The sequence below is a fragment of the Parasteatoda tepidariorum genome, chromosome 5 (assembly GCF_043381705.1).
Source record: "Parasteatoda tepidariorum isolate YZ-2023 chromosome 5, CAS_Ptep_4.0, whole genome shotgun sequence".
In the NCBI taxonomy this organism is placed as follows: Eukaryota; Metazoa; Arthropoda; class Arachnida; order Araneae; family Theridiidae; genus Parasteatoda; species Parasteatoda tepidariorum.
In genome coordinates this window covers 80126291-80143107 of record NC_092208.1, presented here as the reverse complement: position 1 = coordinate 80143107, position 16817 = coordinate 80126291, and the positions used below count along the sequence as shown (strand labels likewise).

At 26.8% G+C, this 16817-nt stretch overlaps 1 protein-coding gene across 1 annotated transcript in view; it reads right to left on the bottom strand.

Annotated features, from left to right (window-relative positions):
• Window positions 1-16780, bottom strand: part of LOC107452789 (F-box only protein 3) — a 24646-nt gene extending 7866 nt beyond the window's left edge. The window contains exons 1-9 of the mRNA XM_016069369.3: window positions 16395-16780; window positions 12573-12662; window positions 10617-10771; window positions 8090-8204; window positions 7925-8009; window positions 7488-7656; window positions 5920-6004; window positions 2338-2460; window positions 881-1110 (exon numbers count right to left, since the gene is read on the bottom strand). Coding sequence (XP_015924855.1) covers window positions 881-1110; window positions 2338-2460; window positions 5920-6004; window positions 7488-7656; window positions 7925-8009; window positions 8090-8204; window positions 10617-10771; window positions 12573-12662; window positions 16395-16480 — 1138 coding nt within the window. The 5' untranslated portion in view covers window positions 16481-16780. The remainder of the gene's footprint in view (window positions 1-880; window positions 1111-2337; window positions 2461-5919; window positions 6005-7487; window positions 7657-7924; window positions 8010-8089; window positions 8205-10616; window positions 10772-12572; window positions 12663-16394) is intronic.
• Between the last annotated feature and the right edge of the window lie 37 nt (window positions 16781-16817).

The following is a 16817-nucleotide window of genomic DNA, read 5'->3' as shown; positions in this document are numbered from 1 at the left end:
TCAACAACTGAAATTTAGAATAGTGTGATTAAGAAAAATATGTGAACTGTTTGCAATTTCAAATTAATATTGAAATGTACAGGTTTAGAATTTTCTACAGTGAAAAGTTTTCGGAACTTCAGTATTCAAAAAAGTATACAAAAACTAGACGTTAAGAACGTATCCAATGAGCGAGCAAAGCGAGCATTGGATTGCGAAGCAATCCGAAATGAACTGCGAAAGCAGTTCCGGGGGTTGGTGAGCACCAGCGAGCAGGGGGCGAAGCCTCCTAGTAAATATTATTAAACTGTCAAAAAATGACAATAACAACATTAGGTCTACATCACCACATTATTTTAAGTTCAAATAAAAAGTATTCAGTATAATTAACAAAGAAGTATTAAATATATTTCAGGACGGAATTGTAAAACACATGTTAATTACAATAAAGAATCAAGAATATTAGGGACAGTTGCCATTAGCTAATTTTTCCAATTTCCAGGAAATTTTTTCTAGTTTCTTGTTTCTCTGATTATTTTGAAACTTAAAATTTAACATTCAATAAAAGGAATAAATGCACTTGAAATTAGTAGGATAAAAAACATAAATAAAACATTATAAAATGTAATTTTTGATGTACTTGGTTAGTAACAAGTGCTATCTTAAAAGCAAGGGTAATAACTAATAATAAATCGTTTTGTCAAATATAAAATTTTAAGTTTATCTTCAACAAGTTTGTGAAAAAAAATCAAGCAGATAGGAACAGCTAATATGTGTGGATAAGAAAATCCACTACATCACAGAAGAAAATTTAAAAAAAAAAAAAAAAAAANAAAAAAAAAAAAAAAAAAAAAAAAAAAAAAACTATTTATAAAAATAAATAAAATTTCTAAATACTTACGACTTTTTAAGTTTCTCATTCTAAAATACCCCTTCATGTTTCCATAAGTGGTGTTGAAACTTGTACTACTAACCCAAGAGAAGGAAGCACCAGGATACATGACGGGATATTCTCCAACAACTCCAGGCCCATCTACTAACTCTTCGCTACCATTTTCATCAGTTATAGTCCAGTGTCTTGTTTCCAATTGACACTCATCTAATTCACATGCAGCTGACGACATGGACATTCTAAATAAAAAAAAACTGTTCTTTTTTATTCTTACTTTTTCCCCCAGCTCTCAGAACTACGTCTACCACTGACCATGAGGATTTCAATGTACATCCCTTATTAGCTAAATACAAAACAATAGTATACAACAAAAGGTTGGTATTCCTGGATTACATTAATTTATGTTAGTATCAAGTGCTTAACAGAATATACAGTTGTGATAAAGTAAGATGCAATATAGAAGATAACTCTCCGGTTATAATGCGTGCCAAATATTTAAACATATTAACCATTTAACGGTACTTAGCCATTTTGACCAAAAAAAAATTCAAGACCAATTATTGTTCAAAGAATAACATAAAGAGAATGTGATATCGCAATGTCCAAACCAATAATTAGACTACTACCAAAAGAACGTCTTTACACCACTTCGTGCGAACTCCTCTATCTTTATTTACAACATCTACCTTGATGACAGTGCCATCACAACATGGAGGCATGACAAACATCATAAAATGTAGTGTAAAACTTTCAAAAAATATACCATTAAGATACATAATATAAAATATTCAATACAAGCACCATAAAAGACCATAATATGAAAAAATTCCATATAAATACAGTAAAACAAAAATAAAACGTTTAATACAAACATAAAAAAAGTATAATATGGACATTCAATAAAAAAATGACGAACAACGATTTAATACTAACATAGAAAAACAATGCAATATTATACAAATGTATAGCAATAAATGTTCAATAAAAACTTGCATGGAGGCATGACAGAGAGATTTTTTTTTTTTTGCACTTATAACACATAAGTTTTAAAATAAATTGAAATGCATATTTCAACAACAAATTATATTTTAAATAATGTAACTTAAGACGACAGCGAATTGCTCAAAATATGTATTTTTATTCTTTCAGTTAATATTTTCTACTGCTTAAGAGTAGACTAACTTTCATGCTAAAAAATAAATCAAACCTGTGATATAATTATTCTGAGGAACATGAAAAATAACTTAGTTTCACAAAGCAAAAAAATGCATGATGTTTTTCCCCTGAATAAGATAGCAGACAGATCAAAACCTAATTATCACTATTCAGATTACAAACTAGTTCAATTTTGATTTAAAAAAATATATACACTAATAAAAAAAAACTCTGATAAAAAATATATTAACACGTATCTAACTATACTAAACATGGATATAACTATACACATAAGTAAAAATAATACTTACGTAATTCTGTAGGTGTGGTGAAATTTCGGTGGATTGATTTTACTGAGTTCAGGAAGGAAACAGGTAGCAACTGAAACTGTTATATAACCAGTGGTTTCAACTGCAGCTGAATCATGTAAAAAACTAGAAGGAAAAATTAAAATGAATAGAAGTATACTACAAACTATTGAAATTAAATTAAATATATTTCACTGAAATAAAATAACATTTCCAATAAATAAAAAGATGAATTTATGATCAATAAATACAGAGGGCTTGTCCCTCCTTTTTTTTATTTATCTTTTTCTTATTAAAAACTCTTATTTTCACTTTACTTCCATTTTAAATTATCATGACATTTTTTTTGACAAATTGCAAGCTAATAACCAAACTTATAAATTTTAAAAGTAACTGTTATTAGAAAAGGGCAATCTATACTACTAGACCAGATGTTCCCAAAAGGTGCTCAGCGAAGACTTGGGTTTTACGAGAGGCTCACAGGGGTTCCAAGGGTTAAAACTTGTTTTAGCTGATGCTATTTGAAACCTTTAATTATATCCAATTAATAATCCAATAGTTATTCAACATTTTAGTTATTATTATGAAATTATTAGTAGAATACCAGTAAGAAGAAACATGAGAAAATTGAAAAAATATTTTTTATTTTTAATTAATTTTAAATATTTCCAAAGAATTATTTTGCCTTAAGTCTTCAGCCAAATTATTTAAACATTATCGTGGAGTTGACTGAATGGGCTTGACCTTTGTTTGTGTTCGTTTTTGATAAAAAAAGCTTATAATGGATTGCTCCTGTATTTCAAAAGTATTAATTAAATATTACTTTTGATAATGCAAGTTGTGGAAGATTTGTCTTCCACGGTCTGTCATTATTCATATTATGCAAAATTTATCATTTTACTCGAAATGTCACTTGAATAACAATATTCTTTCTATTATACACCTTGAGGTCTGCAACAAAATAAAAAAAATTATTTTGTTTATGTTCCTGTTTTCATCATCTGCTTCAATCAGACAGCTTCCATTAATTTTTTTGATTTCTGCCATAATCAACAAATATCTATCAACTTCAATAAGTCAATCTACAACAACTTTCTTTACAATTTACCATTAAAGCAAAATTAGTCAAATTTATCAGTAATTTAAAAAAGCAGTGAAGTTCTTAATTTTTTGAGTTGCTTAATTGGGTTGGTAAAACAAGATGTTAAAAATGGAAGGGATGTAACGAATAATGATTTGGCAAAATAGACAAACACAGAATATTTGGCCAAAATAGTTGGCTAATGTCAAGATTTTGTTAAAGAAAAAATCATTAATAAATATTATCTTTAATTTAGAAATAAGTTTAGCCATTATTTAAAGATAATCAAAACTTAGCTATATTGTTGGTATCGAGTAAAGGGAAAAAAACTGTAATAGTTATCCATTAAGAAATATTTAAGATAAAAAAAACTGAATAACAACTATTAGAATAAACCAAAGTTGTAAAGTTGGAAAAAAAGAGAAATCGAAAAAAAATCCTCGTAATTCTCAAAACAAAACTTTAATGGTAAAAATAGTATTTCCCGGGAAATAAGTAATCATAAAGTGTTGAAAGAGTTAAAGTCTATGAAATTTGCTTTTAAAAATGCCGTGCTACCATAAAAAAAGATTATATATAGAAACAGAAAAAGATAAAAATCAACCTTTATTTCTGAAAGAAAATTTTAAAGCTGAAAACCTCAATTTTCTTATTATTGTATTACCAAGAAAAAGTGAAAAAAAAAAAAAGAAAAGCATAAAGTCTAATAAAAAACCCTTTGAATTGTCGTGTAATAATAAAAATGCTGATAAAAGAAGAGTTTTTGCAAAAAAGAAAAGCTAAATATAAACAAAAATGAAAAGTGTTCTTCATTTTTAAATATTATTTTTAATCTTCATTTTAAATCAAATTCAAAGCTAAAATTTTCAATTTCACTTTCTCACATTGCAGACTGATGATCAAAAAATAACATTCATAATAAATGATCATCAAAAAATTCTTTGTCATAATAAAAATACTGATATAAAGAAAAGTTAATTAAAAAGCAAAAGAGAAATGGGGAGAAATTTTTTTTTCTTAGACCTTAAAATATAACTTGAATGTTGAAAATAATGGTTTTCTATGTTACTGTTTATCTGTTGTACCATACAGGGAAAAAAAATATTAAAAGAATTAAGTTTTTTTTAACGCTCCTTTATAATGCTGAGTTACATTAAAGACAGAAAACAACAAAATGAAACATAAAAACAAACAAAAGAAAAAAAACATTCTCAATTCTTAAAACAAAAGTGTTGAAAAACGAAAAAATCGACTTGCCTGAATATAATTAAAAAGCAAATTAGTAGTACAAAACTCGTGGTTCAGTATAAAGTAATCCAGTTTCAATTCTTCAAATTTTGCTTCTCCATTTGTCTTTCAGAACATAAATTTGCAAGTTTTAGAACTTAAATATGTGTAAAAACTAGTCCTAACAATGGTGAGTAAAAAAATTACCCTTTATTCAATCTATTCGAATTTTAAAATTAAAAAAAACTTTGTTGAAAAATAATTTTCCAAAAAATACTTTGCCAAATATTAGGCCAAATATTCGGCCAATCGAGTATTTGGCCAAATTAATAATGGTCGAACATTCGTTACATCTCCAAAAAATAGAAAATTCCATCAACTGTAAGAAATTAATTATTCTTTTACTTATATCATTTGTTTAAATTCCTTTTTCTCATTTCATTATATAAAGGTCACATATAATAAATAGTTAAATTTGGCTTGCAATATTTTGTATATTCATTTTGTCCTTATAATTAGAATGAAGTTCATTTTTTTATTACTACTATAAAACAAAATACAAATTTTAACAAGTAATCTTTCCGTTTAAAAAATAAAACATTCAAAGTCATCACAAAAATTGATTTTTTGTAACTCATAAGAACGAAAACTTTCACAAGGTTGCCAATCTCCATAAAACATTTTTTGTTTAGAGAATTTAAAGATTAAAGGTAAGATAAGAGATTTTGAGATAAAAAGAAAAACTCAATTGAAGGACCAGTGATATTTTAGAGTTTCAAAAGTTTTATGACAAATACACACATTTTTCAAAGACAATTACAAAAGGCTTAAAACTATAAAACTAATTATGTTGGCCATAAAATTTAATTTCTCTTAAAAGATCATGTTGAAATAAAGGAAGGACTTTAGAAAATACAAATATATTGATAAATAAAATAAAATAAATAACAAAATTAAAATAATACGGAATGTCTGGATTTGCATAATTTCACATAAAAATAAGCTTTATTATTTTCAGAGATATTCTGCAGATAAATTAGGTATATTAAACTCTAAATTTGAGACATCAAAATAAAATGGTTTTCACACAATGGTTTTAATTTAACAGAGATAATAAACTAAACTGCCAATTTCTCAATTAGTACAAAAATATTTTTGTAACTCTGAGAAGTTTTCCTTCACAGACATCTAAAATATTACTACGACATCCACAGAAATTTTTGTAGAAATTGACAACCCTGATATGAATGGATGAAGTAAGTTTTAAAAATCATTACGTGAAGGGCTGGTTTTGAATTGAAACATAATCATTTTTTGTCAAATGATTTGCATGTGAGGTGACCCATTCTTGAAATGAAGTTCCTAGAAAATAAAATAGAAAATTACTTTAAAAGATAGAAAAATAAAGTGAATGACATATTTATATTATCTAATCAATAAAATAAAGATAGGTTAATCTTAACAAAGTCTGGTTACTGAGTTTTAATTTTAGATACATTTTTTGTTAGAAAGAGTAAATTTGATTTCTAAAGAAATCTAATATTTAATGCTTAGTATTTGTGAGGTGGAGCCACGATGGCTCAACGGTTAAGGCACAGGGCTGTCATTGCGAAGAGCTGGGGTTCAATTCCCAGTGGTGACTAAAAGCCCAACCAGCTTCAGATGGCTGAGTACCAGCTTGTCTGGGAAGTAAAGGGGGTCTGTGCGCAGTGCTCACCACATTGCAACAATCATGCTGTTGGTCACAAAACTGTGGAACTGTGGAGCCTTATCCTCCATGAACCCCCCTGGCGCACTACTGGCTGTTGCAGGAATGCTTTGCTTACATCTGCAAGGTGATGCAAATATTTTTAATACATTAATAGCAATGGTAGTTTTATGTTATTAAACTCAATTTTTGAGTGTCTCTTTTCCTTTAATTTTTAATTAATGTGCTTTAAAATTATACTCTTAATAAAGTTAAAAAAAACATCACAAAATGTTTCTTTTTTTGTACATAATATGTAGAGTGTAGACCAAAATAATTACCACTAGTTTATCCGATAGGCCGTTTTGTTTTGACAGTGAAATTGGAAAAATTTTAAAATTATTTTTATAGATGACCAACCAAGTGCAAATGATAAGAAACTAATAAAAAATGTAGTCAACTATGCTTTCAAAAGTGTATTTTAAATCTGATGAGGAAATATAAAATAAAATCGAAAATTTTTTACCACTTCAAATTGCCTTAGTAATGTTCTAAGGCAATTTGAAGTGGTAAAAAATTTTCGATTTTAGTCTCAGCAGAAAAATTTCTTAATTAGTTTTCTTTCTTATGAATTAAATGCGCTATTTATTGCAAAACCTTTCCATTTAGAATCTTAGTGCATTCCAGTTAGATTGGCAAAAGAAAAATCAACAATTTTGTTTTAAACCATTAATTTCACACACAAAATATATACATATGTGCATACAAAAATAACATTTTGTAACTATGCCTTTAATAGCAATAATATGCATTTAAATGAGCAGAGAATTAGATGAAATTTTGTTGGTATAATACCACTAACGTACTGACAGACAATTAAAAAAAGAGCATTAATATTTAAAAAGCAAAGCATTGATAAAAATCANGTTACATTGATCTGGAAGAGAAGAAATAAATATTTTATGTTTGTTTTAAAAAGATTAAGTCTGTGATTTATTTTAAAAGTAATTCTATCAATAAAAAATCAGCTTAAGTAATGAAAGATATTTTAAAAGATAGAAAATAAATATGTGTATGCCAATTGTGGCATCACAGCATTGGAAAAAATCAATGCATTTTTTAAACATTAGAAAAATTTCGTATTGTATTATCTCCCACCTGATATGAAAGCATCAACAGAAGATCTCTCTCTTCCTGATTCCATATCCATTGGATAAAATATAGTATTTGGTTCATAGCCATCTTCATCTGTGACAGCCAGATATTGGATTACACCAGAATGTAGACAAAGGGTAAGAGGGATACAACCTTTCAAACCGTCCCGTTCCTAAAAATGAAAATATTGAACTCCTTAAAATTTAAAAATAACATCAAGTATGTGATTCCAAAGACATCATTTATAAAATTTTATAGCACAAGGAATAAATAAAATGGAACACCTATAATTCTGTTCTTTCCCTCACCCCCCATAAAAATACAATCACATATGTGAAAGAACACAAAATTATTTTCAATTTAAATTATGCGGCCTAGCTACTGTATTGACTATGCACTCACATTTAATAATAACAGGATTAAATATATTTTTATCATACCCTAAATCCAACAACTGAAACAGTATTTAAGTCCAAAAGAGTTTCCGTTCTATACCAGCCTGGACTTGACATACTACCCATGATCCTAAAAAGAAAAGGATTTTACAAATGTGTGCAGTACTTTTTTTTTCAGTTTCAATAAAAAAATAAAAATAAAATTAGTACCCAGGTGAAGAGAATTCTTGACCACTGCATATGCGATATGAACAACGATAATCAAGAGGCAGCACAAAATGCAGACGCCTCTCTAATGCATTTAATTCTTCTTCAGAAGCTCCACCTAAAAAGTCGAAGTACCTAATGTTAAAAAGAATACTAAAAAATAAACTCTTTAACTCATTTGGAAACAATTTGATACATATTTATGTTGAATATCTTTTAAAAATTTGCTTTATTAAATAGAAAATTACATAATTTAAGTCTGTGAACATCTCTCAAATTATACAATTTATGCATGTAAAAAAATTTGTCTAGTATAAACAGAAATCCATTCTACAAATCTTAAGAAATAGTTAATCTAAAGGTCATCTACAAAATATCCAATAGTATTTCTCTACGGAAAAACAAATAAAGGGAAGAAAATATTCATCTTCATGATCTCTGGCTTGACAGCTCAGTATAGGCCAAAGCCTTCCTTATAAGATCTCTCTGATTATCCCTCCATTAAGCAATTGTCCTTCTATTTTTAATATGCAGAGTAAGAAAATAATTTTCAACATCCTTCAGTACATTGAAATCCAAATCTTACTCCATTTAGGGTCACAAATAGTTTATCCATAAATATCTGTTTAAAAGTGCAGTTATTTGAATGACAAGTGGAAAATATCAAATCGATTAATTATTTTGAGATAAAACATCCAATTAATACCTTTTCAGCAATATAAAAATTTGTGCATCATATTTCATTTTAGATACATATGAGCACAATTGTGTCTCAAGTGGCTCCATTTTATAAATTTTTCATATTAAATGGTAGCAAAAAAATTATAAATGGTAGTAAATATTCATAAATGGCAGCTAAAAAACCTCTAGCACAGCAACGGGTGCTACAGATTATTGCAGCATCTGCAGATTATTTTTATATCTAAAAAGTAAGTAAAAAAGGAGGAAACATTACTGAGACTTCTTTTTAAAACATTTCAAGACTTGCATCCAATAAAAATTTGAAATGATGAATCAAAAGTACATGTACACGAAAAAACAAAAGCTAAAGATTTCTGATACTTGATTATAGACTTCGTGGAGATTTATTTAATTTCTTTAGGATCATTATATAAAATTCAACTTAAACTTTCTTTTTCTTCTGTTTTACTCATTCATGTCTAACAGTCTTAAAAATAGGCATTAATTTTTAGCACTCAAGACATGTCAACATATAGATCTTTAACTTTATCTTCATAAATTTTTGAAGTTTCTAGGGATTAATTTAATAAATCACTATCTGATAGCTTTGAAGTCACAGACAAATTTTGATTTATGAAGATAGTATTATAGATTCATTCTATAAATTCTTTTACCAGGAATATATTTACAATGATTTACAAAAAATAGTATGCATATACAATAATTTTCGATGAGAATAGTATAAAGTCTAAAAATATTTAAAAAGTATCTGGCTGACAAAAGCATGAATAAAAGAAACAAGAAATATAACGAGCTAAGGATTTTCATAGGAAGTAGCAATAAGGATTATTGCTAAGGATTTTCATAGTGTTTTGATGCTACATTATCTGGAAATTTTGAATCCATTTCATTGTCCACAGGGTTTCCTTGATAGCAATTTCAACAATTTGGGATTTCTACATAGTTTTTAAAATTTTGATTTCATTTTTAATAAAATATTATTCCGATCCACAAATGCCGAATCGAGTTTTTGAATAATAATTTTATGACTCACTTCAGTCGTGACAAATTTATCTCAAAACCGGAATCGTCAAAATGTGACATTCTGCGCACTCTGAAATTTAGCGTGTGATTCTTGGTAGTATTAATTCTTTTATGACAGACAAAAGAGAGAGAAAAAAAATGGGGTTTTTTTGTGCTGTAGTGAAATGCCGGATTTTGTTTCCGTGATATCAATTTTTTCCCTTCATATTATAGCGGAAATCATATTAAAATGAAACAAAAATTGCAAATTGGCTAAAAATCATAAAGTGGAAATCAACGCAAAAGTGGAGGATTATCTTCACTGATTACTTTTTTTAACAAGTCGTAAATGTAAAAAAAAATTAGGGAAAAAGACGAGTTTTGTTTGTTTTGATTGTTAAAAAGTTTCTGGAAAAGAGACCCCTCCGGTAAACAGATGAAATTTAGTACTGCATATATATACACATACAATATATCCATACATATGAATAAATAAATGCAAAGGTTTTAACAACCATTTTTTCCTAACGAATTAAAACTTTTCTTCTTTTTGATACAATATTATAACTTTTTTCATATCTACAATGCTGACATTAAAAATAAAAATTGTCTTAACATTACACAATAAATAATTTGACTTTAAACAAAAAAAAAAATAAATAATAATAACTGAATTAGTGCTGGTTTTTACATTTTTTAGGAGAAAAAGAGGAAGGATTTAAATTATTTGTATGACAAAAAAGAAATAGATTTTAAAAAATGAAACTTGTGAAGCAAACGATGTCAGTGAAATATCAAATATAAAATTAATTCAAACAAGAATTACCCATAATAGTAGAATACATTTGAGGGTTGTTCAGTTGATAATAGTTTTTTATGTTATCCCAAGCAGTCTTCAAGATTTTATAATAATTTATATAAGCTCCCATATCTTTAAACCATTTTATAAAAGTGTCCTCCCAAGTTTGACCTTCAGGACATCTGAAAATAATTAAAACTATTTTAACACATTCTGAAAATTTATATTGAAATAAATACATCAAATAAAAAATTTAAAAAAAAGATGTCAAATAATACTAAATTGCATCATACAATGAATGTACTTTTATTAAAATAGCCTTATATCAGGTAAAGATTAAATTTAAAAATTTTAATTTCCCAGGATCCCCTTCAGACAGAAAAGGTATTCTAGTTCCTCTATGTTAACCAACAACTTATTATATACCCAGAATTTCCTTACATATAAAATAACTAATTAATATTTTTGAAAAGAGGAAGAGATTAAAGATTAAATTTAAAAATTTAAATTTCACAGGATCCCATTCAGACAGAAAAGGTATTCTAGTTCCTCTATGTTAACCAACAACTTATTATATACCCAGAATTTCCTTACATATAAAATAACTAATTAATATTTTTGAAAATTTCTTTGAATTTTTGAAAATCGAGAAAAAAAAAGAAAAAGAAATTGAATCAAGGAAGAACTTATTTTTCAAAATTATTTAGAGAATATAAATTAATTATTTAGAGAATATAAATTAATTATTTAGAGAATATAATAAGAACTTAGAGAATGTTAGAACTTAATTACTGTTGATGCTAATTTAAAAAATATTTTGAAATTTAAATTTTTTAGGATCCCATTCAGCCAGAAAAGTGAGTTTATTTCTTCCATGTTAACTTACAAAGAATTATCTACTCAGAATTTCTTTATTCATAAAATAACTAATTCAAGGTGTGTAGCCTAATTTTTCAACAAAAAATAAGCATCTTTTAAGCACTTTTTAAGCACTCAAAACATATATTTAATCACTTTAAAATATGTCAGAATTAGGATACGTGCACTAATAAAAAAATTTTCTTCATATTGTTGTAATTTCTTTATGTATATGTATAAACAAAATGCAAAATATTTTTCAAAGACTTTACGTGATTATAATAGAATAACTAGTTTCTGACAAAGAACTCTTTTCTTGATTATATTAGACACCATAAAAACAATTCATACGACAACATAACAATATAATTATTATTTTCACTATAATAATGTATAAAAACAAAATATCTCTAGCGATTAAATAAATTTGAAAATTACAAACAAATTAATGAAATGAGTTCATTATATGACTACAATTATTATATTTTGCATTCTAGCACAAAGCATTAAAACATTAGCGTGAATTTACATAGAAACGGAAATAATAAATTTTAAAAAATTTGTTGCTGTAATTTATATTTATTCAAAATTACAAATATTTATTAAGTTTTTTGTTATCCTAATTCATGGGAATATTTCTGTATCAGTACCTGTTTGTGTCAACTACCATCATCAAGACTCCTAATGTACTTTGTGGAAATGTAAAAAAAAATTATGTATTGGTTTGCATTAGGGTACCTACGAATTACTTTGAATTAGTCCCCTTCTGTGGTATTTTTTTTATTTTCTCTGATGTCACAACAGAGTTTTTGCCAAAATTTGGGGACTTTTCTGGAGCAGGTTTGTATACAAAAATTTCCCCGTATTTACAATTTTACTGACAATTTTTTCAGAGTATAAAAAATTATTTTTCACTTATAACTCTCTAAAGATTATAGCAAAAACAGACATAAGCCGAGTGCCGACTAAACATTAGTTGTTGGTATGTAATTTGCAAGATATGAACAGATAAAAAATTATATGATTAAATGGCAATGAACAATTTTTTTGAAAAATCATGAGCAAAAAAAAGTTTAAGTGACATCATAAATCTAAAAATAGTTGAGTTTCATCTTCCATACTTACTCTGTAAGCAACCAATACTTTACACAGTAATTTCTCCAAAACTTTTCTTGCTTGGTTAGTCCAGAAAGCTTTCTATTTACAAATTTCACACTAAACAAAAAGAAAATAGATCTTTAAAAAACGATAAATCTTAATTATTAATTAAATTTATGTTTTTCATTTATTATGTCACTGTATTATTATTATGTCACCAACTGAATTTAAGGAATGTCTTGTATTTAAATTTCTCCGAAAACAGTGACCTTGGCTCTAAAATGGGGACATTTCTATAGGTACTATCTATAACATTAAAATCTTTTTTAATTAAAAAGATAGAATCTCAGGTGTCCAATTTTTAAGAGTTAACTTTTAAGGGTGTGTTCAACTTATCTAAATTGATGATTATGCAATGTATTATTTTCATTTGTCTGATATAAAAAAGGGACTAAAAGAACTTTTATTGCAGCATATATCCCATGTCCTAAAAAAGGTACCTCTTAATAAAAAGTTTTTTAAAAAATTTAAAACTATACAAAGAACAAAAAATAATAAAAATGAATTTATTAATTTTAAGCTTTGGCCCAAGATTTTGTCAAACTTTAATCTTGTTCCTTCTAGAAACAAATAATTGGGTTTCCCCGTGTGATTCTAATGAATCCTCCAATGTTATTTTAACCCCAGGGTCAAAATGCTGGGAAAGCAAAAGAACTGCTTTCAAAACAAAACGGTATGAAACTTTTGATATATTCTACACATTAAAATTCGTTTAAAAAAACGATCCATTAAGATTGACCTTATTTGCTGGGAAAGCAAAAGAACTGCTTTAAAAAAATGGTATTAAACTTATGAATTATTCTACACATTAAAATTAATTTTTTAAAAAAACAACATTAAGATTCATTTTAAATTTTCAATCAAGATTTTCAAAATTAGGATTTCTTTTAGTAAAACTTTCGCAAGATTATGAAAACAAAGTGAAAGATTAAAGCTTGAATGAACTTAAAAGATGGAATCAAGATGACAAAATGTTTTTAAAAAAACATAGAGCGATTAAATAAAATTTCTATTCAAAGACTACAGCAAAACATGAGGAAAACCACAAAGATGTTTAATTTTTCCAACATTTTATTTGAATAATGTTATAATTTTCGACAATTAAAATTTCTTTCTGAAATTTTATTTGAATGTTACTTTAGTAACAGAAATTATTTTAAACTGGTAGTAAAAAATATGGAATAGAACAGGAGTGAAATAAATAAAGTCTGTTACAATCAAAGAATCCAGATAGTATTTATAAAGAATTTGTAAGTCCTACTGGCAGCATGATTACCCAAATATCTAATGGCGAATTAGATAGTACAGTAGGGAACCGATTATCCGGAACGATCGGGACCATCGCTATTCCGGATAACTGATTTTTCCGGTTTTCTGAATCGCTACAAAAAGCCGTTTTCTTATTGTTAAACCCAACTAAAAAATAAAATTTTTTGGGAATAATCTTAAAAAGAAGAAAAAACGATGAAGTAATACGCTAATGATTATTTCCAAAATGATGGTAAGGTGAACATCTTTCAAAAAAGAAAGAAAAATCCTGAAATCTTATGAGGAAAAAGAAAACTTTTTTTTTTAAATGGCGGGAAAATTTATCGAATTTCGTTCCGGTTTTTTGGTTTTCCGGTTTTCTGATTTCCGGATAACGGGTTCTGTACTGTATTTAGCAACAAATTGATTTTGCAAAATTAGCATAGATGAACTTATTCAGTTCGCAAGTCGGCAACAACTTTTCTCACTTAACATAGTAATTCTTTTTTCTTTTATTATTATTATTATCATAAAATAGGCATGGCAGGGCTACCTGGCTTTCAGAAAGCTAAAAGAAAAACTCTTAGAAAACTCTCAGAAAGCTAAAAAGGTAACTCTTTTATTATTCAAAGACATTTTTTCTTTAAATAATCAACTTCTTTAAGTTTTGAACAAGAGTGGAAATTGAATCTTATATTAAAATTTGTCTCCTAAAAGTAGTTAAGTAGCGACTGCATTTAAATAGTAATTTCATAAAAATAGTTGCAGTAAACTATGTTTACAATAAGGAAGTTGTAATTAACTTAAAAAAAATTAGCTTATCTGACTTCCGTTTAAACTCAAATTAAGATTCATGTTACTACAAAATTATATACACCTTTACTAATGATAGTTATACCCATCTGAACAAAATAATTAATAGTTTGATGTATACTGTATAGTGCCAGAAAAATTATTGAGTAGTAGGGTGACCTGAGGTAATTCACGAATTTATGTTTCTGGGGTAAATAATGATCACCTAAGTTTTATTTTTTTTTTAAATTTGAGACATGGACAAGAAAGTTTGTACACTTTACTAAATATAACTACATTTACTTAATAATAGTTTTTTATTTAATCTAATAAATAAGTATCTTTTAAAATGTTTTCTGCATTTTCCATTTCAAAGATGGGTTTCAAAATGTGTACATTTCTGCAAAGATCCCTCTCCTTCTCTTAATAATAAATATGTTGAGTTACTTTCTTTTTTTTTTTATATAAAAATGGTGTAAGCTTTTGTTTAATTGTTTCACATCTACTGTAAACATTATAATTGATAATAGGAAACTATATCAAATGTTGCCCCCTACAGATGGGGTAATTATTGATCACTGGGGTAATTCCTGATCATTTTCATTTCTTCTTATAGCATAAAAAATAGCTAATAAATAGTTAATTGTCTTTTCTTATGTAACAGTTCATATTTATTAAGTGGAACAACTATAAAATATATTTTAAGTATAATCACAAAATTTGTTTTTAACTGTATACAAGACAAATGTGTTCTGATATGCACCATTTCTAGCTTGTCTTACCTTTCTTCTATCTTAATTTTATGTGTGTATATTGTTAGAATAATTTTTAAGTTGATAAATTAACCTAATATAAATATGGTGAGAAATTATAAGCCTAAAAAGGATACTAATCTTCTAGAAAGCGAAAATAGCAAATTTCTATTAATGATTGAAAATGAAAATTTCAGTGTGAGAGCTGCTGCCAGAGCTGAAGTATTAATCTTTATTCCGGCTTTTAAATAAAACATTTTAATAGCTGCTTAAAAATATCTTTTTGGTTTATTTGTTTGATCTTAATGTCTTATTTGTTAATTACCATTGTATAATTATTTTTACAGCCCATTTACTATAAAAACTGGTGATCAGTAATTACCCCAGAAATGATCAAGAGAAGAGGTAATTCCTGATCACTAAAAATTTAAAATCTTTTAAATTCTAATTAGATTTTCAAACAAAAGAAGGTAGCATAGGACTCAACTCATATAGCCTCAAATTTCCAGTAAATATTAAAATTCTATCTTGAATAGTTTTCTCACAAAATAGATGTTTGCATTTTTTGATCAGGAATTACCCCAGGTCATCCTAAATGTTGAAATTCATTGAGTAAATTTAGAAGCCATCTCCATTGCTATCATTATTTTTATTGCTGAAATATGTACGTTATTTCAACCACAGAGGTTCTTAAAGCATTGTTTGTCAATTTTTCAAAAATTCTAACATTCTGCATGTCGAAATCAATGTTTTATAGAGTAGAAAATTAAAAAAGGCACATATGTTTCATTATCTTAGTTTACAAATGAACATAGTAGTTCTTGTATTAACTAATGAATATTTTCCCTCCTAATGCCAAGAATTGAATTTTTTTAAAAATTTCGTATATTATGACAAATAGTTGGAAGATGCAAAATATTGAGATTGTTTCTTCAAACATTGCGCACTTAAGCAGACAAAAATCCATGTAGATTTTGATAGAACTCATTTATCTTACTTTCGTAAGTCTTTATAGTCAAGGTATGATAAAATATTTGCTAAAATTTCATTAGGCAAGTCGCATAAACCACGTCTAATATTCATCGTGGATAATAAACTAGGTGCTTTTAAACTAAAAACTAGTATATTTACATCTCGAAACTATTTATTTTTCTTCTTCTAAAAATTAATATATTATATTATAGTTACAGTTAATGCAAAATGATTTATATGAAAAGAATCCTGAGAAATTACGTAACAAATACAAATTATTACGCAATTGGTATTATTGTTGATTGTATTATGCCATTTTTTTAATTCTACAAAACATTCTATTTAGAATTTATTTCAAATTTTTACAAAAACAGAAAAAAAATTGTCGCTTTTCTTGAGGAAGCATCAGAGAAAATTTAAAGGCTGTACGGAAAAGATGGCCAACAAT